We start from the raw sequence: 27662 nt of genomic DNA, 5'->3' as shown, positions 1-27662 counted from the left end.
TGTAGTTTCCCCCCAGCAGAGGGCAGAGTAAATCTGTGTAACTGCCAGTTCCCACACAAAGTGAGCTGTTGGGTGCTGCAAAAAAAAAAAAAAAAAAAAAAAAAAGCTCAGCCCATATCTGTACTCTAGCAACAATGAGTTAATGAATTTGACTGAAGTTCAGATAGAGCTGCTCTGTCAGTCACTGGCACTGGTCTTGGTCAGAGATCCTTCACAGGGGTTTGTTCAGGCACTGGGAACAGAGGAGCAGCACAAACGTGTACCCCCTCCCCATCCCTTTTTAAGTCTGAATCAGCAAGCGAACACATGATGCCCCTGTAGTGGTTATTAGTGTGATCAGGAGCAAACATTTTATAATGTATTTAAGAGTCTTTACAATCTGAAATTGTAGGTCACTATTTATTGGGTGCTTAGTTCTGCTATTCCCATCACTGCTATACACCGAACTGGAAAACAATATGTCAAAGCCTGTCTTATAATAACCAAAGTCAGAGTTTGGCCTCTGTTATTTACACTTACACTCAATCATTTGGCAGTCGCTTTCAAATAAAGCAGCCATCAGTAGCTGGTGTAGGTCAGTGAGTCAAGGAGTGACATGTGCCCTTTTAGGCTGATTGAAAACCAAAGGGGCGGCTGCATTCTGCAGTCGGAGGGGCATCGCAGTAGCTGTGGCGAGAGATAACTATGGCCTGGACCAAGAGCTGGGTCATGTGCTGAGTCAGCTGAGGCCTGTATAGTGCAAAGCAGTACGACCAGGAGACGGATGCAATAAGAGACAGAGAAGTGATTTTGATATTGATGTCATGATGGAGAGACTTAGTGGCCTGAATGATTATGAGTTCACTCTTGGAGAGGTTCAGTTGGAGGTGGTGTTCCTTCACCCATGTGGATATGTCCGAGATCCGTGCAGAGACTGTGGGGTTGTCTGACAGGAACTCAATATCCAGTGACTAGAAATACAGATCCCAGCTCTGGCAAATACCTAACACAAGCCAATACAGATTATTTCTTACATCATTATAAACACTTCTCAGTAAATAAAGTCCAATACAACAATACCACAAACTATGGAATTAAATTAACAGCTGTAATAGTATGACAATATATAAGTAGATGGGTTCATCGATAAAAGAAAGACAGAACTGTCCTCACAAGTTGCCATTATTTTCCCACAATCCACTACAACTGTCAATATTATGCTCAGCCTTTTCATTTATGTAGCACATTATTACACATAAACTAAATGGGCTTTACATTAAAATGCATATGGAAAAAAAACACCCACACACAAAAGAACCCACATCCACTTCACAGACATTGACCTCAATCTCTCTCTCTCTCTCACACACACACACACACACACATAACTGATCATAAGCCTGAGAAAATAGACAGGTTTTTATGTTGTTTTTAAATGTTGAAACAATTATGACAGATGTAAGGTCAGCAGGTAAAGGATGTAGCTACAGTCCAAGCAAATATTTGTGCGGGAATGTGTAAGAAAGTGCATGTGTACCAGCATGTGTCCTCCTTCAACTTGGCAATTTAATTGTGCTTTTTATCCAGATGAAACAACACACCTCAAGATGGTTTTATTGCTTTTTCTCCCAGTTTATTGTTGTACCAGTTCAGCAGTAAAACATGGTTGAGACATCGGAGCACAATGTAGGAACAGCTTAGCCAGCTCTCAATAAATAGACCTATTAAATATGACAGATTGTATTACAGCAGAGGAATATAAACCTGAAAAATGTTTTGCACACAGAGCAAAATGCTTTGTAAAATCAAACCTCCCTTCTCTCCCACTCGGTCTCTGACAGTTCAGGTGATTGTTGTTGTAAAAATGTGCGTCAGGTTTATGTAACAGCTTCGACTGATGAAATATATAGACATTTCCACAGGTCCAAGTTGTCATAAATTGCCTCCCGCCGCCTGTGTGTAGCATGGGGCAGGGAGAGGTGGGTCGAGTTTGACCTCCACGCCCATGTCAAAGTAGTTTTCTGTCAACGTTGTTTTCATTTCCTCAGAGTTTGTGTGTATTATCATGTGAAAGAAAACAGGCAGCATTACATACAGGAGAAAAAATGTTTAAAAAATTTAAAAAAAAAAAAAAAAAAAACCCAAGTGACATTCCAGGAAATAAATACACTTCTTGTTTTGTTTGAATAAAAATTATTTACACATTATTGTACATCGAAGAAATTCAGAACTTCCATCTGGGTCTCTCAGTCATAAAAATATATATATAATAAAATCTACAGTAAAAGAATGAACTACAATAACAATTATTGAAATAAACAAAAGATTGCTGACTGTGAATGAATATACAGTACAATCACTGCTTTAAATGTCTTGTATACACAGTAGAAAGCACAAACGTGAGTGTGTGTGTGTGCGTGTTTGTGTTTGTTTGTGCGTGTGTGCGTGCGTGCGTGTGTGTGTGTGCGTACTTGTGGTGAGGAATCTAAAATTGATTTAAATTCTTTTTCAGCCACACAACAACATGTTTACTTCAAGACAACCTTGAAAATGAGACAAGAGCTTTTTTCCACACAGGAAACCATCTTGAACTCTCACAACGTTCATCAAAAGCATGTGGACGTACTTTCTTTTTTGTTTTCTGATCCATTCTCAGCGTTTCGAATGACAGCAAGGGGAAGCCCTCTCCACTCTTGAGTTGTGTGTGCATGTGTGTGTGTGTGTGTCTATGTGAAGATGCTAGAGAGAGTCTAGTGGCAGCCACAAGCTCTGACCACCATGTTGCGGTATTTCTTGAGGATGACGTTGGAACTGTCATCAAAGTAGAGCACTGAGATGGCGTGGAGCTGCGTGGGCGCGCAACAAGGCTTCGGAACTGTCTCTGGGTTAATGAAGTGAACCTGGGAAAAACAGGGAAAACCAAATGCATCATCACACCATGAATGAAAACTGACAAACAGTGTATTACGCATAGTCATAACTGTAGGGAACAAAAAAAAAAAAAAAAAAAAAATTCACAGCAGTTCATTGCACGCCCTGAAAAGTGTTCTCTGAAATACAATCTGCAATCTCTTTTGAATCATTAAACACAGTGGTTCCAACAGCAGCTACGCTCTCTTGACAGGTGATGAGATGATTAGACTCTTAACATGACTGCTGGGTTTTTTAGTCCCTGTTTTCTTGGTTACTCACGAGGGTTTGCACAATGGCATGGTTTGTGGCATTCATGTAGGAGTTCAGTGGGAAGGCGCACTCTCCCTCGCAATAGTACGCTGCATATCCCTCTGGAGCGATGATCCAGTCCTGACAGTGAGGAGGGAGTCAGAGAGAATTTTAGGTTGTGGAATTAGGGGAATGGTAAAGAGAGTGTGCTGAAGACAGAAGTGAAAGGAGAGAAGAGAGAGTGGAGAAAGGCATAAAGAGAGATGAAGGAGCAGAGAGCCCAGGTAGCCAGTGCAGAGCCAACACAGACTCACCTTGAGTGTCAGCATACACAAGGTGAGTCTGTGCACCTGAAGACCAAATTTGGTACAGATCTGGCCTTTATACAGCTGAATATATGTAGATGTGGCTGGATGAGCTTCAGCTGGCAGCACTTGAGCCAGATTCTGGCCATGGAAACATAGACTTTAGACACGGAGGGGGGCACAATGAAGTCAGGGGTTTTTGTATGTGAAAACTATTTCCTGCATTTATCTGCAATTATAAACCTAACAAATAACACAGTGTGATGAAATTGGATATCATGTTTTCTTTAGTAATGGCAGACTGAAAAACTATCAGAAACAATATGTAGCAGCTTAGCAATGCGCCGATCCTGCTTTTACTACAGGGTGATGATGTTGAATTTGCACTGCTAGTAAAGAGCTCACTGTCCTTTTACTGTCTTATCTTTGATCTAGCATCTTTTTGGAAAATAGCATCAGTGCACATTGTCAGTTGGTAATTGAAATATATATTTACAGCTGAAACAAAAGAATAAATTTAATGGTTAATTTAATTGTTAATTGTTAGTTTAATTACTAACTGATTAAATGTTTAGTCTATAAAATGTTTAAAATTAAATTGCTTGCTCTGCCCATGTATTTTTTCAGGTCTGAGTAGTGTCTGCAGAGCAGTTAAGGCATCCTGCATGTACCTGAGAGGCAAAACCCAGGGCATAACATTAAGAAAAGCTATTGCTCTGAGCCTGTAGTTGCAAACAACATGGCCCGATGAACACTGATACTTGTTCTCCTCTGAAGTGTGGCAGCTGGACACTAAGAGGACTCTTGTACGCATTTTAGGGAGTAAATCAAGCTGAAACTGTAAAAGTGGAGTGGACTTGTCTTCAGTGGAAATTATGCCCTCTGCCTCAAGTATACGTGGGCTGAGTCTCATGTCATTCATCAGGATTCTGAGATAAGACCAGCAACCAGCGACTGTCTGATTTAGGCCTCTGTTGGGCCAAGCAATTCTGGCTACCTGGGAGAGGAATGCTTTCCGTACCTGCCACCCCAAGTCTCTGAAACTGACGTAGAGCTCGTGCTTCTTACAGGCCTGTTTCTGATCAGTACTGCTGTTTTCTGAGGGGAAGGACACACAGAGAAAAAGAGAGAGATTCAGTACATGTGATATTATCCCATTCAGCTGCAAGAGTAACTATTTACTGCAGTCAGGCCCCAATTAGGCAGAGATGATAAAGAGCAGATCTAAACACAGCCAGTGTCCTCATACAAAACGTTAACATTTAGACAATGGCTGAAGGAAATCACCTCCAGATACAGCAGCAGTTTGGTAATTGCTTCAAATGAATGGGCCACCCTGCTTAGAGGTCACTCTGCTGGGCTTCGAGTTTCCACTGGCTGAAACAGATGTGCACACAGAGTAGGCTTGCCACATCTTTCATAACTCCAGTCTTTTATTTATTCTCTCCTCTTTCTCCACACTCACTTCAACATTTCTTTTTACACCATCCATGTGTTCAAAAAGAATAGTCTGTTTTCTGTCTAACGGTATCTCTCCCTCTCTCGCTCTCTTCTTCTGGTGACCTCTGGGGCTTTGTGATGCAATGGTTCCTGAGAGCGGTTCACATTGGAAATGATCACAAGCGACTGGTTCTCATCATCCAGTTAAAGACCACTGGTATCCAAAGTTCCAAACAGGCCCATTTGGCCCATGTGTTGCGGCCCCGGTTGCCCCACAACACACCGCAGATGTGTTCTGCCATAAAAGCCTGCGCTGCCTTACCTCCATGCAGGGAACTTGGCCCCGACTGCTTTGTAATGCTTGTGTAAATAAATAAAGACAGCGGAGATATATTTGAAGCTCAGGCATTACAGTCTAATGTTTCAGCACTTCACATAAACACAGGCCTCTAACACCTCCAAAACAAAGGCCCTGAATATGCATTGCATGTTTAGTTGAACAAGAATCACATCAGTTCCAATGGCATACTCTTCTTGGTTCTGGATGGATTGTATATTTGTGAATGCATGTGAGTGTTTACTGTATGTGTTGGCCCATGTGCTGTGAAAACCAAGAGATTTTTTTTCTCAGACAAGTATCAATCATCTGTGTCCCATTCCATGAATTCCTCACAAAGCCCACAAAAGTCAGATTGAAGCAGGGGGTCGGCCCAACACAACAATATAAATCAGTGGTTACCTGCAACATTGGCCACTCTGAGTGCCTCTTGGCTCTTTGCCCCTTTGGAGCGGTTGGGATTACGCTGTTTGGCCCCCGCCGGCGCTGAGCGGATGCTTCGCAGGTGCACCTCAGTGGCTTTGAAGAAGGCCACCATGAAGGGCTGTTTATTCTGAGGCCCACTGCGACCAATCAGCCCAGCCACACGAGGATTGATGCTCTCTCCTGCAGGGGGAGACAGAGAGAGTAGTGCAACAGGTGTTATGTCAAAGAAATCCAGATTTTATTTATACATGGAAATGTCGGAGGTGATAGAGAGTGGCTTTTTATTTTGCACGTGTGGCCCTCTCTTTCCTCACTGACACCACTTTCGTCGTGTCTTTCTTCCAACATTCGCTTTTACAAATAAGATTTTCCTCTGTGAATTCCTTTTCCCTTCCCCACCTCTGAAATGCCAAAGACAAACGCACACTGAACATCAAAGCCTCTGCACTTGTGCCTGTGTGCGTATTTGTGTGGGTGTGTGCATGTGCGCTCCAGCCGTGTCTATCTTGTTCTCACACAGAAGAATGTGTCTCTGATCACCGTTTGGTGGTAAATCAAGACTTCTGGTCGCTGCTGGCGACAGGACGTCCCATGCGCCTGTCTGTACATGCTCACCCATCACCCTTCGTACGCGATCCAACACACAAACACACACTCAAGGATACACTCTCCCTCGCACAACATGAAAGCAATACAGTGTGTGTTCTACTAACATGTAACATCCTGCCATCCTGTGAGAGATAATATTCTCAAACACGTTCTTGTTCTGTCCTTGTACTGTTTGCTGATAAAGTTTCCCACTGACTAACATCTGAGCGTCGCGATGACAAACTCCTGCTGAGATGTTATCCTTACAATAACGCAGTGTATTTTCTGCATGGCTGCTAATGAGGCTGAGGGTATGACGGACGGCAGATGATGAATGATGAGCAGCAGGGTTTGATTTATCTTTGCTGCGTACACACAAAGAATAAATCGAGGACAGCCTGCATGTAATAGTATAATGCAGACCTTCATGTTTGTTATACATCCAACAACTCCACATTATACAAATAATTAACTTTGGTCCGTCTGAAGAATATGTTAATTTGATGGTTGTGAGGTTTTATAGCACTCTGCAGTTTTTCATGCTCTCTATGTGGTTGACCTCAAGGATGGAGGTAACTAAGTACATCTACTCCTGTTACTGTATAATATGCTTTCAGCAAAGTCATATTCATCTCTACAGTTAAACCATTACAAAGTAAAATGCTATCAGATAATCTAGCATTACTTTTGACATTTTATTTAGCAGTTTTGAAGCAATGTATGAAATCTTTACTCTGAGCCCATTTTAAGGTGAAACTAGTTGCTTTAATTGATACTTGCAATACTTTAATTCTGATTAAGATGGTTACCATTTACCATAATGTACACCTGTGCAATCGAAAGGTAAATTATACCTTTGTGAAGCATATAATTCTTGTTTACACTGTCAGTGGGTGTTGATTCATCTGTATGGTTATTTTTCTGTTTTCTCATCCCCTTGTCTTTGTATCTTTGTTCTTGTCCTTTTCTGACATAGTTTCTTCATCTACTGGTGTCCATCTATGTGACACTCACCATTTGTGCTCTCCAGGGCCAGCTGTAGCCCCAGATTCCTGCCAGGGTTCAGGACCCAGTGGTTACTGGTGGCTGTCACGTCAAACACCAGCCAGCCCTCCTCTGCTGCCCAGATCACCCGTGAGTCCAGCAGGAACAGATCTGACTCCCTGGAGAGGACAAGGAAGTCAGAGATGGACATAAGTCAACAGGAATTATATGCACAATTACAAGAGATAGGTTGAGACCATGTGATGGAGTGTAAAGCTAAGTGACCGTAGCGCAAAGCACAGTAATGGAGGGGAGAGAGGGAGTCAGAGCAGTGTAACGGACCGAAACAAAGAGAGAGAGATGGAGCAAGTAAGAAAGCAAGTAAGGGAGGGAGCTGGGGAGGGAGAGAGGGAGGGCTCCAGATGGTGAGGCCCAGGGGAACACTTCATTTTCTTAATTGACAATAATGGCTTTATAAACGACCGGTCCTTTCATACACTACACACAGTCCATCACTGGCTGGAATTTTGTGAGAGAGCCAGAAAGCCAGAGAGAGGGAGAGAGGGACAGAGAGAGAGAGAGAGAGAGAGAGAGAGAAAGCAAGAGAAAAAAAACACAGCTGTGAAAGAGGAAGAAACTGTGTAAAAAGTGAGTGAGTGAAATAGTCTCTGTCCAAGTCAGCCCTATTGTCCAGCAGTGATTTTCTATGCGTTCGTCATTGGAGACTAAAATCTCTTGTTCTTCATGTGGCCATTCATGTATCCCGACCTATTTTCTGACAGGGCAGATAGTGTGTCACAGAGCTCTGGGTCATTCATGTACCCAGGCCTGTCTCTGGCAAAGGAATAAATGACTGTGTTGTTCCCTCTGGACAACAGAAACCTTTAGGAGGAGTCGCAGAGAGAAGGACATGGGCCATTCCACAGTTACATACACCTACTGGATGGCCCAGATTAGTCACATGGAAAAGGCGGGACAAAGTTGTGTCATGATTAAAGAGGTTTCCAGATTAGAACTGCAATTTATATTGAACTACAAACGCCCAAAAAATGTTGATGATCCCATGCTAACATGTTCAAAATGACAATGCCACTGTAACATGCTGATGCTTAACAGGCATAATATTTATCTTAATTTTTTGTGCTATCATTTTTTGCTAATTAGCATCCCGTAACATGCCATGGGGACCATGAATGTCACCAAATTCCACAGGATCCCAGGCAACAGACTGCAAGACATTTCACAAAAAACAGAAGGGTCAACCCCATGGTGGCACTGGGCCAAAGTGGAGGACTGACCAACTGACTGACATTGCCATCCACAGAGCCACACAGTTAACATGGCCAAAAATGGTTGTTACTTAATTTTATGTGGACTGACTAACTGATCAATCAACTAGTCATTTCAGCTAGTCCAGACAGAGCCATTGCTGAGCAACATGAAAAACTTAAAACATACATCACTGATGCACAAACATATAATCATGTATACACCCATACTCACCTATCAGAGTGTTCCTCCAACACCTGGTAGACGCTGATGCGGAACGTCTCATTATCAAAACGTTCATGGATGAAGTCTTTATAAATGCGAAACTCAGCAGCAGTGACCGCCTCACCCTCTGGAATCCGTGATAGGTCGAATCTGAACTCTCTATGATGCCGACGCACTGGTAGGAACTCCTTGTCGTGCTCCACTGCAATAAATAAAACATGAAAATATATCATCATACACATTGTATCTATAGTATACAGAGAACATAGCCTCCAGCCAGCCCACCCTTTACCAGGAGGGATAGTAAGTATCTGCAGGGAGATGCTTTTCTTTTGTTGTTGAGTTGCACCTTCCAGGTAAACAAAGCATGTTTGTAAAAGAGGTAGACAGCAAATGTCTTTTCCTCTCTGATTTTTTTCTACAATTTATTCTTCCCTCACAGTCCATCAACCTCAGTTGCTTGCAAGCTGCTGACATAGCTTGTCAGACTCTGAACCCGTCCCAGATTAAAAACATCTATAGATATGTAGTACACATGTTGGTTTATGATTGAAACATTCGCGAGGACTAGCACTCGGAGCAATGCATCTGGCGCACACTGAGCCACGATAGAGAGATGCAGGAGGACTCTGACAGCTTTATGAGCTCCTTTCTTCTCCCTCTCTTCCTCTCATAGCCCCAGAGAGTCATCCAGTCTGCCCTTCATCTGGTTCTCATGAGTTGGGGCTCCATGTTTGCAGTACCCCATCCCCATCTCCTCCTCTCTCTCATCCCCCACATCCCTAACCCTAACCCCCCCACCACCCCCACCCGTGCCTCCAAGATGTGCCCCCCCTGACCTTGCTCCTCTCATGTCCCAGCAGGACATCCCTGGGGTCAGGGCCTTGTCTCTCATCATCTCCTGGCTCTCCTTCCACCTCCCTCTTTATCAACTGTCAGACAGACCCCCCACATGTAAACACATGCATCCATACATATACAAACAGATACATAAACACACACACTATTACACGAAATAACTTATAAACCTACAGAAGACATGAAAAAAATACATTGTCTAGCTGTGCAGCCCACAGTGGCATTTTGAACTTTTTTCAATCTTGTTGTTTGTTCGTTTGTCAGCAGGATTACGCAAAAAGGCGTGAATTGATTTGAACCAAACTCTGTGGAGGGCTGAGACATGGGCCAAGGTAGAACCCATTAAATTTAGGTAGGTATCCAGGTAAAGGTGCAGATCCAGGACTTTTTTTTTTATCACTTTCCTTAACATTGTGAGATGGGTTTTTTTCTCAGTTTCTCAGAAAATAATGTATGGATCTTAATGTAAAAAGTCAAACACATTAATGGTTTTGAGGTCACCCTGAGCAATGGGATATTTCTCACAAACAAAACTAAGAGTCTAGAGCCACACCGAGAGCCAGCCATTAGAATGGCTATAAATAATTAACAATCAACTAATCAATGACGAAAATAATTGTTTACAGTTAGATATCAACCACATGCCCCCGCAGGGCTGGGTTGTAGCTGGGCGACAGAGGAAAGGGCACTCCAGCAGCCACCCATCCACCAACTCTTCTTTATCAGAGTCAACTGCTTCCATGCCTCTGAGAAACACCCAATGTCCCAGGATCTTTGCTGAGCTACCAGCACGCTCACACACATCCACATCAACGGACAAACACACACATGCACAACTGCATCACAATCACAGTGAATTTCTGTCAACAACATACTTGTTCTATGCCAGCTGTCAGCAATGTAAGTGTGCCACGATGCAAATGTTTTGTGTGTTTCACTACACAACTAGTGTGGTGGTTTTTCTTTCAGTGCACACCTGCCTCTCTGTCTTCCTTCAGGAGTAAAAGAACGGATCTGCTGACTCTTCAGTGAGGGACAGCTCTGCACTCTGTGGTCCATTAGGTTGTCCTATCTGCTGTGGACGGACACTGGACTGGAATGAAAAGCTCTTCGACTCCTTCTGAAAGTTCGAGGTTATGTGGACTTCACTGTAGACCTTTAACAACTCAACACCACTTCCTCCAACCACCCCCACTTGTTTATTAACTTTTTTCATTCTATAAGTCCCCTTGTTGTCAACGCTTGTACCAATCCTTCACCGTGGATCACTCCATCAATCAGAGCTTTCATCAAGCCCCCACCCTCCAAGTCACCCTTTACAGCATTATACTGCTGAAAAATCATAAAGCTCATGGGAGTTCAGCATGGTCCGTGACTACACCTGCGACTACACCTGCAGATCACCTCACGCTCTACGACACACTGTATACCAGGCCAGTGATTCCTAACCTTCTTGGCTTGTCACCCATAAAAATTTACCAATGTCTGCTTGTGATCTGTCCTCACACCCTGTGGCCTTGGTTGTGTGCATAAGTTGTGAAGTCAACTCTTCACAACTTAAGTGTGTTTACACAGAGGCCTAAGGGGGTGAACGTGTCAAATATTTCAAAAAGGAAAGGAGAAAAGTCCGAAAAATAAATATAATTTGTGCAACAGACTTTTTTTTTTTTTTCATATGCCTTTAATCATCCTGTGGCGCTCCTGTGTGCTTTGGCCACAAGGTCGGGAACAACAAGGTCTGGATAGTAACTCATTATCATTCTGATGTATCTGATGTAATGCATAACACAAAAGAATAACAGAACACACTATTTAACAAAGTAAGAGCTACCATTTTCATTTTATTATCCTTCCAGGAAGCAATTACTTCATGTTGTTGCTACACTGTCACACATTTTCATTCCTCCTTCATACCTCTCTGCTCCAGGGCCTGCTTATTCTTCCACCACACCAGGGACCTCCCCCTCCTGCTGTAGCCTCATGCAGGTGCGCTGCCTCTATAGGGAGGAATCCAGACCTGTACTTCAGTCTCGAGCAGCAGCTGCCCACACCCTCACTGTAAATGCTCTTTATCTTTGCTTGTGAGAACAGCTGGATGCTTCTGTGAAACTCCCACACTAACTCTTTGTATCACATCACTTTCCATTTCAACAATGCATTAATTTCATCTGTGCAGTTTGAGAGAAAATGAGAGCAGCTCACAGGGTGTAGCTTCGGCCTCTGCCGTGATTCTCCCATTGTCCCTCTCTTTCTCTTTCTCTCCTTCTCTAACAGGCCATTACAGTGGTATGGCAGTCATTAGATGAGGGGAAGAGGCACAGTTAAAGCCAAGCGGGAGCATTTATTACTTCCTCCGGGAGGAAGTGAGTAGCCATCGCCCCACCTGTGTCGCACATATACACTCACCACAAACATGGCGAACACGCCCTCTCATGCCATATGAGCCCTTTATTTTGAGTGGCCAGCGTCCGGATCGGTTGCTGCTCTTCATATGGACACACACACACAAATGCGCACAAACAACTATCACAAAGTATTGCCTGTGAAGTGAACGGTCTTGTGCGTCACAGCACAGTAACACAATCATTATGGGTTTCTGTAATCCATAATTAGAGATGCAACAACACACACATGCAAAGAGACAAACGCACTAACATTACAAACATATGCACATACACAGTGAGCTGCTTTTATCATTCAGCCTGACGTCTGATTTGCTTTTTATACAAACTGCTGATGATGCACAGTTATCCCACATCATTTGCCTTGTCCAGGCCACACACGTGCACAGCAGCACACATCAGAGATGCTGGGATGATGATGACTTCTCCATCCTCCAGCTCTACCATGCACCTGGCAACCAGAGGGTTATTGTACGAACACTACGTTAGCATTTTCCAAGATTTATGCTTCCCCACAGGCCACATAGCTTCCTTATCGTGTTCTCCACTACAAAGAATTGTGCCTACTAAAAGCCAAAACCTCTGATCTTTTTCCAGAAAACTGTCAAGAATGATTTGAGGTTTACAACTCTACTGCTATGCAGTGACTCCAGAATTTTATTTCATTTTATTTTTTTGATATAAAATGTTTTTTCGAATACCTTATTTACATACCTTTCTATTTCTATACCTTAGATCTATTGGCTGTCTTTAGAGAGTACGTCTGGTCAATTTTATTTTTCTAATTATCAACAAATCACATGAAAAGATTAAATCCCACAAACAGATACTGTCTGTGCAGCCAAGGCCTGATATAGCTTATTCCTCTGTGCCATAGAGCTCCAGTGCTGTCCAAAAACTGGGGGAAAAAAAACCCACATCAGCAAGCAACACTCACTAGCAAAACAAATACACAGCTGAAAAAAAAAAGTCTGTTTGACTAACATTTGCCAAAACTACACTGCCCAACCTTTTTGGGAATTCAATGAAAGAAATGAAATGAAATGATATATTTGTGACCCATTTTTAAAGATTTATATCTTCAATAGGAACTATTGGTCTTGAGGCTAAGTTTGATGAACAGGCTTGGGAAATCACAAAGTAGTGAGAGGCAGACTACCACACTTGCCAGCCTTATCCTTTAACTCTTTTTTCTTCCTACTTGAATGTCCCTCTCTTCCTGTTCTTTTCCCTCTAATCCCACCCCCCACACCCCCTCTCCTGCCAGGCCTGTAGACCCAAGACACTTCTGCGACACCTCAGGCTCCGGAGCAGCAGCGGACAGACCTGACGGCTCGCATTAGCCCAAGTGTCTGTTCGCCACCCTCACACCCCTCAGTCCCACCTCGCACACTTCCGCTGCTCGGTAGGGGGGGTGGGGTGGGGGATCTCACCCCTGGCACCGCTCTCACTTCTCTAAACCGATGGCTTAAGCTTTGCCCCCCACCCCCCCTTCTATCCCACCTCCAGTTCCCTTGAGTTAACTGCGCCATCACTATGTGCACCTCACTCTGCATCCCTGTTGAGCCCATTAACTCTAACAACACACCTGATACCCAAAAAACCCAGACACTAGTGAAGCGCTAAGTCATTCAAATCAGGGTCAGATCATTTCATCATGGGATCTGGAGGTGCATGAAGGAGACTGTAACACTAAATACAGTCATACAAATTTGATTGATTCACCATAATGATCTGTCTCTTTTTGTTGCTCTTACTCCAACAATAATCTAAGTACAGTACTGGAAGCAAGTAAGTCATAGTTTCCGTATGCTAAAAGGAGCGAGGGGAAGAAAAACTGAGTGTAAGGAAGGGGCAGATTGCTCAAGATGTTTATCCTATAAAGAATAAAGAGGGTTTGATCTCCTGGGTACGGGGTGACTACCCACAGTAGAGCCATTACAACGTTAGGAAACATCCTGCCCACTGGCGACTACTGATGACATCATGCCTGTGTGATGTATTTATACTGCTGTAGGGCCTGACAGCAATGGCTTCCTGGGAAAGGGTCACTGGTGTTTCATGCTATAACTTACTCACAGTTAACGATCATTAACTCACCGCAGAGTTTGTGCGTGTGCGCACAATCACGTACACATGGCTTTGAGCCTGTGTGCAAGGAGAAGCAGTAACCACAGGAAGAGTCTTTATATTTAAGACTTGTGGTCAACACAAACTTTTCTGGGGGGAAGAGGGGGGTCTGTGATTATACTCACAGCAGCTTTGGTAACCTTTTCTCTCTCTCTCTCACTGCAGTCATCACACATGTTTGCCCTCTACGCCCATAAACTGTGGTCCTGGGTTCCACCTCATGCTTCGCTGGGCATCATGGACCAGAGATTTATTGTAGATATGTAGCAGAGTGGAACTCACAGGAATGTATCTGACTGCACGGCACTCTGCTAATAGTATTAGCATGCATTAGCATATTTCGTCATTTCGGGAAATACGCTTATCCACATTCTGGCACAGAGTTAGATGAGACTATCGATGCCACACTGCAGCCAGCAGCCAGGTAGCTTAGCTTAGCTTGAAGCCTTAATACAGAGGGAAGCAGCTTGTAAGGTAAGAAAATCCACCAACCAGCCGCTCCAAAACTCACAAAATAACACGTTATATCTTGTTTATTTAATCTGTACAAAAAACAGAGTATAAAAATCGAGAGTTTATGTGCTGGACTGTTTCTTGGCTGGAACTCCAATAAGTTACTGCTTCATATTCACAGGCAGACCTGAGAGTGTTGTCAATTTATCGCCTAACTGCAAAAAAGCAAATAAATGTTTTTTCCAAAGGTTTTAATACATCTCTGAGATTTCCGCGCGCCCCCAGTGTAATTCAGTTACGAAGTGGAAGTGGGGGGAGCGAGTTCCAGAAGTGTCTCTCCACATTTGGTATTTCAATTTCAGTTTTTGCTGAACACATAAACACAGGACTCTCACAGATAATGTAACGATCATATAAGTTTACATATAAAATTTATTCCTGAGATATCATGTTTTATCCATCATGTTGGGTTAAGGTCATAGCGGACAACTTCAAAAACTACTACATCCATGAACTCTGGGCACCATTGCTGTGGGGAAGACTTGAGCCAGATGTGTGAATCGGAGTAGTACTAGTTTGAAGTATGATGAAATGCACCTTGGGAGTCTTACCTTTAACTGCACCTTTAACTTTTATTTTCTAACACAGTTGTTAATATTTCAGACTGATGATTTTACCGAGCGCATTTCATGCTGACCTAACCCGTAGAAGAGTCACTTAACATTGTCTATAGGAAAAATGAATGGTACGTTTACTTCCAGAACCAGGGGCGTCTGAAATAGCCCCTCAAATATTGCAACTCAGTGGAGGTGAATGGAATTTCATCTGTTTGACTTACTATGTTTTATTCAAATATTTTGTATTCATATTCACTTATCTCTTAATATTTTTATAATTGGGTGAACCCCTCCTTTGCTGTAAACTGGTGAGCCCACACTGCACTGACTGAAGGTCCTGCAGGACAAATTGAGTCATCTCGGAAATTGGAACTGAGACATCGTCATGTTCCCTCAGAAGTCTGTCAGAAGACATTGTACGTTAGCGAAAGGCAACGATGGCAACAAAGAAACCACATCCTAAATCTTCAGCGGCCATTGTTCTGCGGTGCGTTATAATGTGCTGAGAGACGGGGATGAAGGGCTGCGGACAGATCTGTGCCAAGCAGAGAGGAATCCCTCTCTGTGCTAATGCCACCGTGACCATCTGCGCTTCCCCTTAGCTGCAGGACAGAGCAACTCACAGACGTGGAACCACAGCCGTTCAGTTTCCCCCACTCACTCTTCCCCTCATCCCCTTGTTTTTAGGTTCTTTAATTTTGTGGCCACAGGGGCCACACCCTCCTCAACCAGCCAAGCCGCCTCTTATTATAGACCTCAGGAAAATTCACATACAATACGCACATTGGCACAAAGAGACACACAGACTTTCTGGTGTCTACATAAAACTTTTTATAATTTCCTCCTGCATCCCCGAGTGGTATCTTATGCATACATGACGGGCACGTTGGCACCCTGATCTTCGCAGCTTGTTGTTTATTTTGTTTAATTACAGCCCGTTCCTTTTTCAAATAAACATAACATCTGTGGAGGAAACGCAAGGGAAACACAGCTGCACACTTGCCCAAATAAATAGAAACCTGCCTCATGCAATTCATATTCTAGGCTGTGCATATGCAATATTTCATCACTTATCATAAAAACAATTGCGTACAGTTGTTGCTTAGCTTTTACGAGCTTTGATTTGGCTGTTGGAACCTGTTGAGGAATCTGGTCAGTATTACGAGCTTCCACTAACGCAATCTTCCGCAAGGAGAAGTAACACACATCACACAGTGCAGCTGGTGACTGGGCAGGGTAGGTGGCTCTAAAATAGGGTTTTACTATGCACAAACACACACACACACACACACTCTCTAACACGAAGGTTCTTCAAGCACAATATGTTCCCATAAGAAAAAAGAAGAAAGAAATGGACTTGCTTTAAAGAAATGCACAGCATCCATTCGTGATCCACCGTTCCCCTCTCTTGCACTTTCCTTTCCTCTCCTCTTCCCTCCTTCTCCTCTCATCTAATTCCTCCTCTCCCCTCCGCCCTGTCAGTGCCCCAGTACCAAGGAAAGAGTGCTGTGTTTGTTTTTGCAGCAGCGGAGCTGTTGGTCCCAGGATCTCTGGCTGTGCTCTGGCCCACATCTGCTCTCTCAGCTCCACTGCTTGGTACCCGCCGTCATGGAAGTGCAGGGGAGTCTTATGTGCTGCAGGTCACTGATAAGGCAAGGCCAAAGTAACCCAGATGAAAGAGAAGTGGCTAAATGGCTGGAAATATAATTCATTTTGTTATCCGCTGCACTTTTCATTATCTCACAGATTGCTTTAGCGTATTGATTATTCCCCTTCTCTTGTTCACATTTTGCAGTGGCCGCATATTGTATGAGTTTACCACAAAATTGGAGCCACATTCTGACAGACAGAAAGAAAGAAGAAAAAGTCAGGGCAGGATAGTGAAATTATTAGAAAAACTAAAATGAGCCCAGCATTCCTGGCAATAAAGAAGCTCCGTCCATCATTGAAGCAGAGCTAGAACGCCCGCTGCTTAGTACATCTGGGCCTTTTGACCACTCGCCACATTGTCAAGTCCCACCCGCAGAGTGTTTCATCATCTCTCCCAGCAAGTGCCTTAGTCTGGCCAAGAGCACAGAGGCTCTGCTATGTACATCCAGATGTCATTTTGGACTCGTGGGTTCAACAGGTGAATCTGGGAGATAACAAATGGAAAAAAAAACACGACTTTCCTGGATCTCACCAGCTGCAGACTTTGTAAAGTTGCCTGACGTTTATCGGGGGGCGGGGAGGTTCTTTGTCTCCATTTGCGGTATTTATTTACACACTGGCCCTCAACATAATATATCAAATCATGAAGAGCATTAAGAGAAACTACCTGACAGGAAGGCAGGGCTATCTGTACCAACTGTTACATTCCTCTGCTTCTGCTCACTCCCCGTCCAGCAGAAGGCAATAAAACACTCAATAACACTAATTAGCTCCAGAAGCATTCCTTTTGGGAAAAAAAGTGTATGTGCGTTTCTTTCCACACATGTATTTATGCGAGTACATACACATGCATTCACTTTTAGTCCACTGGGAGTGTATACAGAAGCGATTACATAAATCTTCAGGAGAAAAAAGGCGAACTAGCAGTGTCAAGGACAGGCTGCATGCACAGAGGAAAGACTGGCCTTCAACACATGCTTATGTTTTAATTTTCTAGTCTATTTCAGAAAGCAGCTTCTGGTGTCAGATGACACAACCAAGACAGACAAATCCATCAAATTAACAACTCAATAGTGGACAAAAAGTACAAATGTGCGTGTGTGTTTATGAGAGAGAGAAGGAGTGAGAAACAAAGTAGAGAGACAGCAAAAGCAGTGTTGTGGGTTCAGAGTAAGTGTGTGTATGTATGTGTGTATGTGAGAGAGAGAGGAGGGGAGTGGAAAAACACACAAAAGAACTTGAGAAAGTGTTGAAATGTTTTATGTCTGGGACCATGGGAGATTTAAACCTCTGGAGGTGAGGGCCAGAGCAGGAGGTTGGAGACTAAACCCCCCACAGCACTACTGGGACTATATGATAACTAACTAATTAAAACTAGGAGGCCAGTGCTGATAATCAATACTGCTGCTTCAGGAGGGGTAGGGAGGGAAATTTGGTATCAGATGGTCCTGTGTGTGGGACGGATGGGAGACAGGGCCAGACATGATGATGGAGGTCGAGATGAGGGGACTTGTTGGACTCTGAAAAGATAAAGTTTCACTGCACAGCTGCTTTGGCCTGTAGACAGAGGGAAACATCTGTATTAACATCTGCACCACGGGCAGCCCACTGTGAAGAGGAATGCAAGGAGCAATAGAGAGAAGGGTGGGGAGAGAATGAACAGAAGATATGAGTGTTTTTTAAAAGACAGATATTGGAGCTACTCACTTGAAATTACAAGCGTGGACCACTACCAACTATATAAAACCAGAGCTGCGTGCCTCTAACGTGACTGCAGGGTGACACAACTGCTTCCGAGCATGCGGCCGCGAGTGTGTGAGCTGATGACACAACGCTGTCTGAAAGCCAAGGCCTCTAATGAATCCAAACTAATTTACCAGTTAGATGTTTCTTCCCCTCTCTCCCCTCCATTTTCTTCCTATTAACACATTCTCTAAGGCAGAGTGAGCTGGCAGACAACTGTGTGCCAGCTCCTGTGGGAGTAGACGGAGGGCCATGAATGGTGGAGGGGCCAGGTGGTGCACTGTCAGGTCACCAAGGTAACGCAGAGGATAATTACCTACTAGTGCACTGACTCACTCAGCACGCCAAGTCTGTATGATCCTTCTCCCTCCAACAATCACAGCCTCAACTCACCAGTCAAATACAGGCAAAGCTTTAACATGACACACAGCACTACTATAACTATCCACCATGGTGCGACACCATGGCTTGAACTGGGTGAGATGATGGCTGCCCAACTGTTGCATATTGTTACACTAAGACATATAAAGTAGTGAGGCTTTGTTTGTTTACCGCTTTTCAACTCTTGGTTATTGAAATGTGTCACATCTGGTGCTGATTAACAGCAGCAGAGCACGTTCTTAAATGCACTCTGGCAGCACATGCTTTCAGTGGCTTGATATTTGTTCCCTTTTTACAGGCTTTTATTTTACAGCACCACGCCTCTGAGTGTCCAGACGTAGGGGCTGTTATAAAGCATCACTCACACACATGCAGACACTCATCCGCCAGGGTTTAGATACTGAGAAAAGCTGCAGAACGAATGAGCACGCACAATACCAGCCCCCTGAAACCGAGGCAAGGACCATCATGATATTAGTAAGGACATTTTATGATGCAGACATATAGTGTTATACTGCATGTATGCAAAAATCCGCTATGAAATAATCAAATGCATGTTCAAAGCAATAAACTGTGTTACTGCACTACACAAGACCAAACTCCTTCTGTGTGTGTTAAATTTCAACAATCAATTTTGTAAGTACACCTGCAACTACTTAAAATTTTGACTCATCTCACGTACACCATCCACTCACTACTGCACCAAATGTGTGTTCCTGTAATCCGCAGCTGAGAAAAAGTCCCCAACAAATTCAATATTTACTCTTGTTTGAGTAACACTTGGTAAAAAGTCCAGTGACTAGGCTCTTCAAATAAATTACTAAGCACTCTTCAAAAATGACACATGCATTCATGACTTGCTTTTAAAGATTAAAATCTTCAGTCGGGACCAACGTAGTCAGGGCTGGGTGTCACAGACGGGATTGTAATCTTTTCCTGGGTTTTGTTGACTAAGAATACAATAAAATAAACACAGATAATATCAGTCTTATTCAGAACAAGAAGACGAAAATGTTAAGGCCATATCGTCCCAATCAGAACCTGCTGAACGCAGATAAACCACTACACTGATTTATTACCTAGCCCTCATGTATACAGACACAGCTGGAATGTCTTGTTATCTCTTTTCCTCATGCTCTCCAAAGGTTACGTTAATCCAGTCAGGATTGCATGAGAACAGGAATAATAAGGAAGCTGTGACTAACATACCTCATGATGACATTTAACAGACTATAACACTCCCCCCTCCCAAACATAAACACAGGTGATGATGTTGCCACTGTTTCAGTCATCCAGGATGCAAATAGCAGACATCCAAGTCACAGCCCTTTCCTGTGGTCTGGGAGGAGTAAATGGGCATTTAAGCTTTGGCGTTATGAGTGTTTGAGCGTGTGCCCTGGATGGCTGAGTAGGACTGGCCTGTGTGAGAGTTTAATATGAACTGAACTGAACTGTGGCTCAGCACAGGCCAAAGTGGTGGCCAAAAGTCCTGGAAGCTGTGGTCTGTTAAGGAGGAAATGCCTTAATTCACAGTGGCTGAGGGCTAATGCTGCCAGACACCACTGGGATTTGATTAAATAATTATTACAAGAAGGATGTAGCGTGTACAGTATGTATGCATGTGTACAGATGAAGAGATGTATAGATGTGTAGATAGACAGCTAGATAGCTAGATAGCTAGATAGATAGATAGATAGATTACTCTTTTACTTTCTTACCTCTCTGTATTCTTTTCTGTTGCCACCCTAAAGGACAGAGAGTGTGTGTGTGATGTGTTAACTTGCTGGCGTGTTATCATGGCATGTCCGGCACACACCCAGTGCCTGGGTGACCTGTGTTGCGTGTCGTGTAGCAGTGTACATTCTGAATGTATGCTGTAAGCCATTTACACAGCTGGGCTTTTAAACTGAAGTGACTCAGTGAGAGGACGTCCCTGGCCTGGGGTCTGTCCCAAAGTCCACACCCACCCTACACTGGCTGCACTGGAGTCTGCAGCACTCACACAAGCTGACAACAAAGTAAGCTCCCCTGAGTGGTAATCAGGAAGGAAGAGGAAGAGCAAGTAACATCTTTTTTTCACATATTAAGGCACTACTTAAAACAAGTAGGTAGCTCGTTGCACTGACATATGTTTTTTTTTTTTTTTTACACTGCTGTGATAACTAGATGGGTTGTTCTTGTCAGTGTTCGACTCTAAATAAAAATACAAACCAGTGCATGAAAGCAGGCCTGTCAGGAAGCAGTAACCAGTGTACAAAGTCTGACTAATGTACCTTGGCACGGTAGTTATGGAGACATGCAGAGTTTTGAGGGACAGTTTTTAAATAAAAGCCACACTCATTTTGCTCTCAGACAACCTAAATAAGAAAACAAAGCCACAACGAGCAAATGTGGAGAGGAAGGAATTTGGAGAGGAAATAGTCAATCCTTTTGATAGCCATCACTTACTTCTCTGTGTCCCTCTCGCTCTCATGTGAAGGGTAATGAGAGAGAATACTATCTGCTGTTTTAAATCAAGCTGCCTGGACGCATGTTTGATAGTATCACATGAGACTCGGGATGAACCCGACTGACAGATGCAACACGTGGCAGACAGTGCGCACAATGCAATGACAAACACCCGCTTTATATGCAAATGTATGGAAACACTGAACATGTGCCATGAGGAAGACTCAACCTGGGCAGATGCCATCAGTAATTACGTTAGCCACAAGACTCCAGGAAGGCAGTGTGACTTTCTTTCCACAATCCTTTAATATATTAAATAAAAAAATGTTCTCTCCAGCTGATGTGACCCATCTTTGTTTAGATTTTCTGTCTGCTTTGAGTATCATCCTTGCAAAAGACATGGGCCGAGTCCCAGCTATCTCTCGCCCTTCTTTCCCTCTCAAAAGCTCCCTTCTTTTTCGTCAGCTTACTGCAGTCTTGGCCCTTGACTTTGCGAGGCCCTTGACTTTGAGAGTCTCTGTGGTCAAATCCATCTGTGTCACAGCCTGTCAAAAATAGTCACAATGCAGCAGCTCCCACAGTAATTACACAGTGCAGTGGAGGAACCAGTGTCACCTCCCTCTCTCTTGCCAAGACACTCCAACAATGATCTTTCCAGGATTGAATGTAAACCTCCAAGTCCTTACAAAACTTCACTGAAACTCTGCTGGTTTGCGAACATTTCGCTACCAGAATTTCATATATCAACTGTTGTATGGCAGCGGCTAATACCCTAAAATAAGACACAGCCACTCATCTGGAGCAGAACAGAGGCGTTTGCTGTGACCGAGTAATTTGTTGAGCAAATTGAATGATAATTGTGTGTTTATCTAACCATAACCATCTGACACCACCTGCTAATGTTGTAATGATTTCAACTTAACAACCACTGACTGTTACTGACAGCAGTAAAATGATCCAAGAGAGCTTGATTTCAATAAACATGCTGATTAGATAAGCACAGTGGTCCACAGAAAAACATTTAACAACCAATAACTAAAAAAAATAACTACTCCATTGGAGTGAATCACATCCAACCATATGATGACTCACTGTGTGACAAACCGAAATTGGCTAAACTAAACCCAGACCATCATTGACTGGCATTATTGTAAGGTCTGAGTGTCTATAGGGATGTCTCCAGATTAGAGTGAAGGGAGGACACTGTGCACTTTGAACCCAGTCTGCTGTTGACTTACTCATTCTTTAGATAACACATGGTTGACATATTAGCTGCTGGCTGGTCCATCATCTGCAGCTCCAGCACCTGAACATTTGCTGGTTGCACAGCTGTTTAACAGAGGGGGACACTGGAATGTGACGATCCTGGGTATTAGCTGGATAACTGCACCTAGTTGTACAGTAGTCCTACGTGAAAACGGTTATTGTGCTGTGTGTGCATGCAGGGGTGACATCAGAAAAATACATGTGCTGCTTCTCAAGGTGTAGAAACAAGATCAAATGTTGCCACAGTGATTCCACTTTCACCTTATTACTGATATTATCGAGAGACCTGAGATGACTGGACTGGGAACTGGTGCACAACAATGACTTCATTGTTGCCATCATTGTAACATGTCTATTATCCTCCAGGGGCTTGTTTTGTTGTATTGAATTTGTCAAACTGAAAGTCTATTAAGCATTAACTTTTTTCCAAATCATTTTTGGTCACACAAACAGTGAAATAATTAGGAGCCTACCTAAATTGACAAAGCTCATGACCATGTCTGCATCGTTCAAGAAGTTGTTGTCTTGCAGGCTGGCTATCGGGGGCCCCTGGGTGGTGAAGACGGGCTTGTAGGGGTAGGAGTATCTGTCCTCGTCCCCCTCTGTGGACATGGCGTTGTACAGGTCCAACATAAACATCGGGGCAGCGTTGTGCTTTCCGTGGAGGTGGGGTCGCGGCCGGTGCGGCAGCCCGAGGATCGACAGGATCTCCCGCTGCATCTCTCTGCGCTCCTGGCTCTTCAGCCGACGGTGGATGAAACTGGAGTGAAACTCGTTGTCCAAAGTAAAGTTCGTAAAGGCGGTATCCGCCAGGACGCAGTAGCTCCAAACCAAGAGCAGAGCCGGAGCTCGTCGATCCAAAATCGGTGCCATGGTACTTGCCGTGCGTAATTGCGCCCAGTTCTGCTCACCGAAACTCGGGGAAATGGATATTGAACTTTTAGCAACGGGCAGCCTGTGTTCAATATCCAAGATCACTTACGGACCCTCATGTTGAGGGAAGTACTCCCAGATGAAACATCAACTTAACTTCACGTCCTTTTATTGATTGGTTTTCGGGGCAGATTGGGTTCGCTTGGACCCTCTGTCCTCATCCACAACCTGTGGCCCACAGCTACCAACTGTAGTGCAGCCTGCAAACTGCAGAGTGGAGGCTGCGAGCAGACGCGTTTCACCGGGAGAGGCACGAACAAGTTCTGAGGAGGAGGCGCTGTGTGCTGGGAGGAGCAGGAGAGAGAGAGAGAGTGAGAGAGAGAGTGAGTATGTTGTGGTTGTCTAATGGAGAGCTGACTTGGCCTTTGTTACCAGTTGTTGAAAGGCTTGAGGCTACATGTGCAAATACAAAACGGATTAGGACGGGATTTGTATCATGATGCTTCAGTTTATGATAAAGCACATTTTGCCATTCCTTTCCCACAATTCCTTGTGTTCTTATGCTTGTGTGGGTTCAGTAATGGCACATGTGCAGACAGTGACAATAGGCTTTTCAGCGCTAGTGTGCTTATGGAACACAGACTTATTATCAGAGAGTAATTATTTGCCTCTGCGGGTGAATGCTTCAATACTGTGGGAGAGGCTGCAACATGCAGTTGCACTGCTGCCACTATGTGATCTGCAGGTGCACTATCTGAATACCTTGGGTCACGTGGTTGTGAGAGGTAAAAGTCAGTTGTCCTTTGATGTCAAAGAGGCAGTATTACAGCCTCACAGCTGCCATTTTCATGCTGCATTTCTGAAGATATCCAAGCTTTCTATCCCCACTGCTCTGGAGCAGGAAGTTTGTGACAAAGGCAGCGGCGCACAGACAGAGCACAGACTGCGAAGGAGGGGTGCAGATGTTTGGCAGCTGCTTCATCCCCTCCATCTGCCCCCCTGGCCCCAGCACCTCTTAAACACCACACTTTAATGGAACGCTCCTGACCCTCTCGTACGCGCTGCTCTCACTGACACAGACGGAGGGATTTCAGATGGCCCTTGCACCAGGAACGACAGCTCTATCTAGACAGACCTGAAACACAGAGAGTGGAGTTTTAAAAGCTCTGTAGATGAGATGTTTTAGGGCTACAGCTTGCCAGGTGATTTTTATGACAATAAAATTAGACTTCAATGGCACAGCAAGAGAGGCTGCCAGACGGCTTAAGCTATGATTGCAAACAGAAGAAGGGAGGAAAGGAGGCAGAGCATGTCTTGGGGTATTCTACACTTAGCTCACCTTCCTGCCCATTTTATGTGGTTGTTCTTGTCTTCAAAGGCCTTCCACTCCACTTTTTCCAGTGACAGTTCAACATGGCTTAAAGCCTGAAAGCTTACATAGCCTGCCACTATTCATTCTGTATATCTAATCCTCTATTTGCTTTTAAATGGCCTTCAGTAGTAGCCTGTAACATATAAACATTTCTATCCGGTGCCTCAGATAGAATCAGCTAATGGCCGCAGGTGTTTACATTACTGCAGTTTCCAACAGGGGACTTGAAAGGGTCTTGGTTTCAGTTATAACTATACATCTTACTCTCTTTCTCTCTCTCTCTCTCATTTTCTTTTACCTTTCATTGTCTTACACATAATCTCTTGCTCTCTTACCCTTGCTGTAAGGTTGGTGAGGTCAAACCCCTCCCGGTGCTCCTCCAACAGCCCCCAGCCCTTGGCGTAGTTTGTGCCCAGAGACAGGCTGACAATCCTGGGAAGGACAATAGGAACAGACCCCCCTTTGTTTTTGCCTCCATGGGCCTGGTGACAGTCACAGTAAACAGTGGGCACAGGCTGAGGCCAGGCTGGGTGAGCCGCACTGAGGGGCCTTTGACAAGCAGAACTAAAGCAGAAAAGCAGAACAAACAGTGTTTGAACCTCTCGTCAAAGACACCCACATAGAAAACAAACCGAGAGAAGCCACAATTTCTCTCAGGTATCTTACAATAAACTCAATATTTTGTCTAAGATACGTACAACCACTAACATATTTAGGCAACCAGTGATACACACTGTCAAGTACCTGTTGCATCACATTTAAGACAATAAAGCAGCAAACTAAAACATACACTAATGATGGCTGTCTGGTGATTGAAGAGAGTGGACACACCTTTGCCATGATACCTAAATAAATGACTCAAGTGCAGAACTGTTCTCACGACAGCTTAAAATATCATATTTATGGTCAACTGCTTCTTTCTTTACTCTGTTTAAACAGGCTTTAATCTTAAATTTCATGTAGCTCAAACTCAGCATTTGGCCCAGAGCAATTTTGAGTGCACACACATACACTCTTTCCACTATGACCTAGGACAATCTGCGCAAATACACGCCGCTCCAACAGGTTGGAGCATGTACTAAGCTCTGAAGAAGACCACACAGTGGTGTAGTGAAAAATCCCTGGAAACTGGTTCACCCTCCCACAACAAAAGAAAACACTCCACATAATATTGTTCTTTCTTTCTCTTCATTTTTAGTTTCAGCTCTTTCCGTTTGCCTGGTTATCTCTATTTAGCAGCTCAAAGCTTGCGGTCAGAGGTCAGATTAATATTTATTTCATGTGTTGCCTCAGAGAGCAGCAGGCAGCAGTCTTTTGAAGACCTGCGGATGCAGGGAGGCGGGTAAGGTTCAGTGGAGAAGGGGGGGGGGGTTTGACTGAGCAGACCATCAGACGATACAGTAAAACTTTTTTCAGGGTAAACTGACCCTCAAATGAAGCAGTGTGGGGTCGGGGTGCAAGGACAGGAGAGGGTGGAGGCACATTTTTTTTCCTCTCCCCCCCACCCCCTGTCTGCCTGTCCTGTCCGCCCTTGTCTACGTTTTTGCCGTAACCCCACTGTGTGCACTGCACAAACCAGCGGCCTGTTAAAACAGCCTAACCAGGTGGAGCTGAGCTATTGCAAATGTTCCCCTTCTGCTGTCTCACACTTCCAGGGGCCTCATGAACATATGAGACACAGCTGTGAGACAGGCAGAAGAAAGAGAGGGGGTGGGTATATGAAACAGCTTTGAAATAGTTCACTTTGTATATCCCATTTAGGTTTTAGGTATGAAAGCATTCGTAAAAATCTGCAGTATCGAATTATTGAGTCCAAGTGCGCTCATATACTTTATCAAATTTTTAAGAACTACATTATTGGTTTGGTATTATACTAAACTGACAGCACTAGATGCCCAGAAGACCTATCTACTGCAAAAGAATACATATTGATCTTATTTGAAATGCTGCTGTTCTCCTTGCTATCACTCAGCAGCTACTTTCACCAGTATCCGGTATGCCCCGTCACTCCTGTGTCTGCCTGTAGCCGGATAAGGCACTGGGGAACACCAGAGTAGCTCGGATCTGATTCATAGCTCTCAGCAGTCCAGCCAGACCCATCAGTTATAGTTGGTGTCACTGACAGTTGGAGATTCCGTTTTAGTTAAGCTTCCCATAATGCCCAGCTTAGTAGGGCTTATCCATTGCAGGATGTTATCACTCAGACACTCTGTCACTTGTGTCATCGGCACAGAGTCTGGGATTGACACTGAGCTGGTCTCCTCACCCGGGCACATACTTATCAGCATCCATTACCAAGGTGTGAGGGCCTGATAAAGGTCCATGCAGCTCAGACCAGAGGTCCCATTTAGATTCTTGTCTGTGCAGCAAGAGGCCTTGCCCCTTTGACTCTTGCTCTCATCACTCTGTAATGCTGTGTTGGCCTGTCAATCAGAGTGCACCCTGGGTGATCAGTCAGCTCCTCTTTAGAGGATGCTGGTCTGAGTGAAGAGCCATTAGAGAGGAGGCAGCATAGCCAGACTGGCCCAGGCCAAAAGCTGATGAGAAACAGAGGAGCAGGAGAGCCTGAGGTAGAAAGTCGGGAAAGGAGGGGTGGATTGGGAGGGGGGGCAGGAGGTGGATGTGCTGAAGTATGTGAATTGTGAAGGGAGGGCAGCTCTGTTTTCTATTTGTGAGGATTAGGTTGACAGATCTGTATTTAGTTTCTTTGGGCCTCTAGCTGCAGCTAATCCCCCTCACCTGCAGTGGGTACAC

At 44.1% G+C, this 27662-nt stretch overlaps 1 protein-coding gene across 1 annotated transcript; it reads right to left on the bottom strand.

Annotated features, from left to right (window-relative positions):
* Nucleotides 1-1590: 1590 nt before the first annotated feature.
* On the bottom strand, nucleotides 1591-27662 carry bmp7b (bone morphogenetic protein 7b). The gene is given in 14 exon segments (XM_071476716.1): nucleotides 1591-2879; nucleotides 3172-3282; nucleotides 4468-4544; nucleotides 5626-5829; nucleotides 7252-7400; nucleotides 8725-8917; nucleotides 23137-23582; nucleotides 23747-23802; nucleotides 23804-23880; nucleotides 25222-25273; nucleotides 25276-25472; nucleotides 26510-26589; nucleotides 26888-27022; nucleotides 27024-27662. Coding segments are annotated over 14 exon segments (2100 nt in total). The 5' UTR covers nucleotides 27197-27662; the 3' UTR covers nucleotides 1591-2729.

Source organism: Trachinotus anak, unplaced genomic scaffold (genome assembly GCF_046630095.1).
Source record: "Trachinotus anak isolate AG129_WGS33_773 ecotype Australia unplaced genomic scaffold, CSIRO_AGI_Tana_v1 ptg000004l, whole genome shotgun sequence".
Taxonomy (NCBI): Eukaryota; Metazoa; Chordata; class Actinopteri; order Carangiformes; family Carangidae; genus Trachinotus; species Trachinotus anak.
The sequence above is the reverse complement of the archived record's forward strand: the minus strand, read 5'-3'. Positions and strand labels throughout refer to the sequence as shown.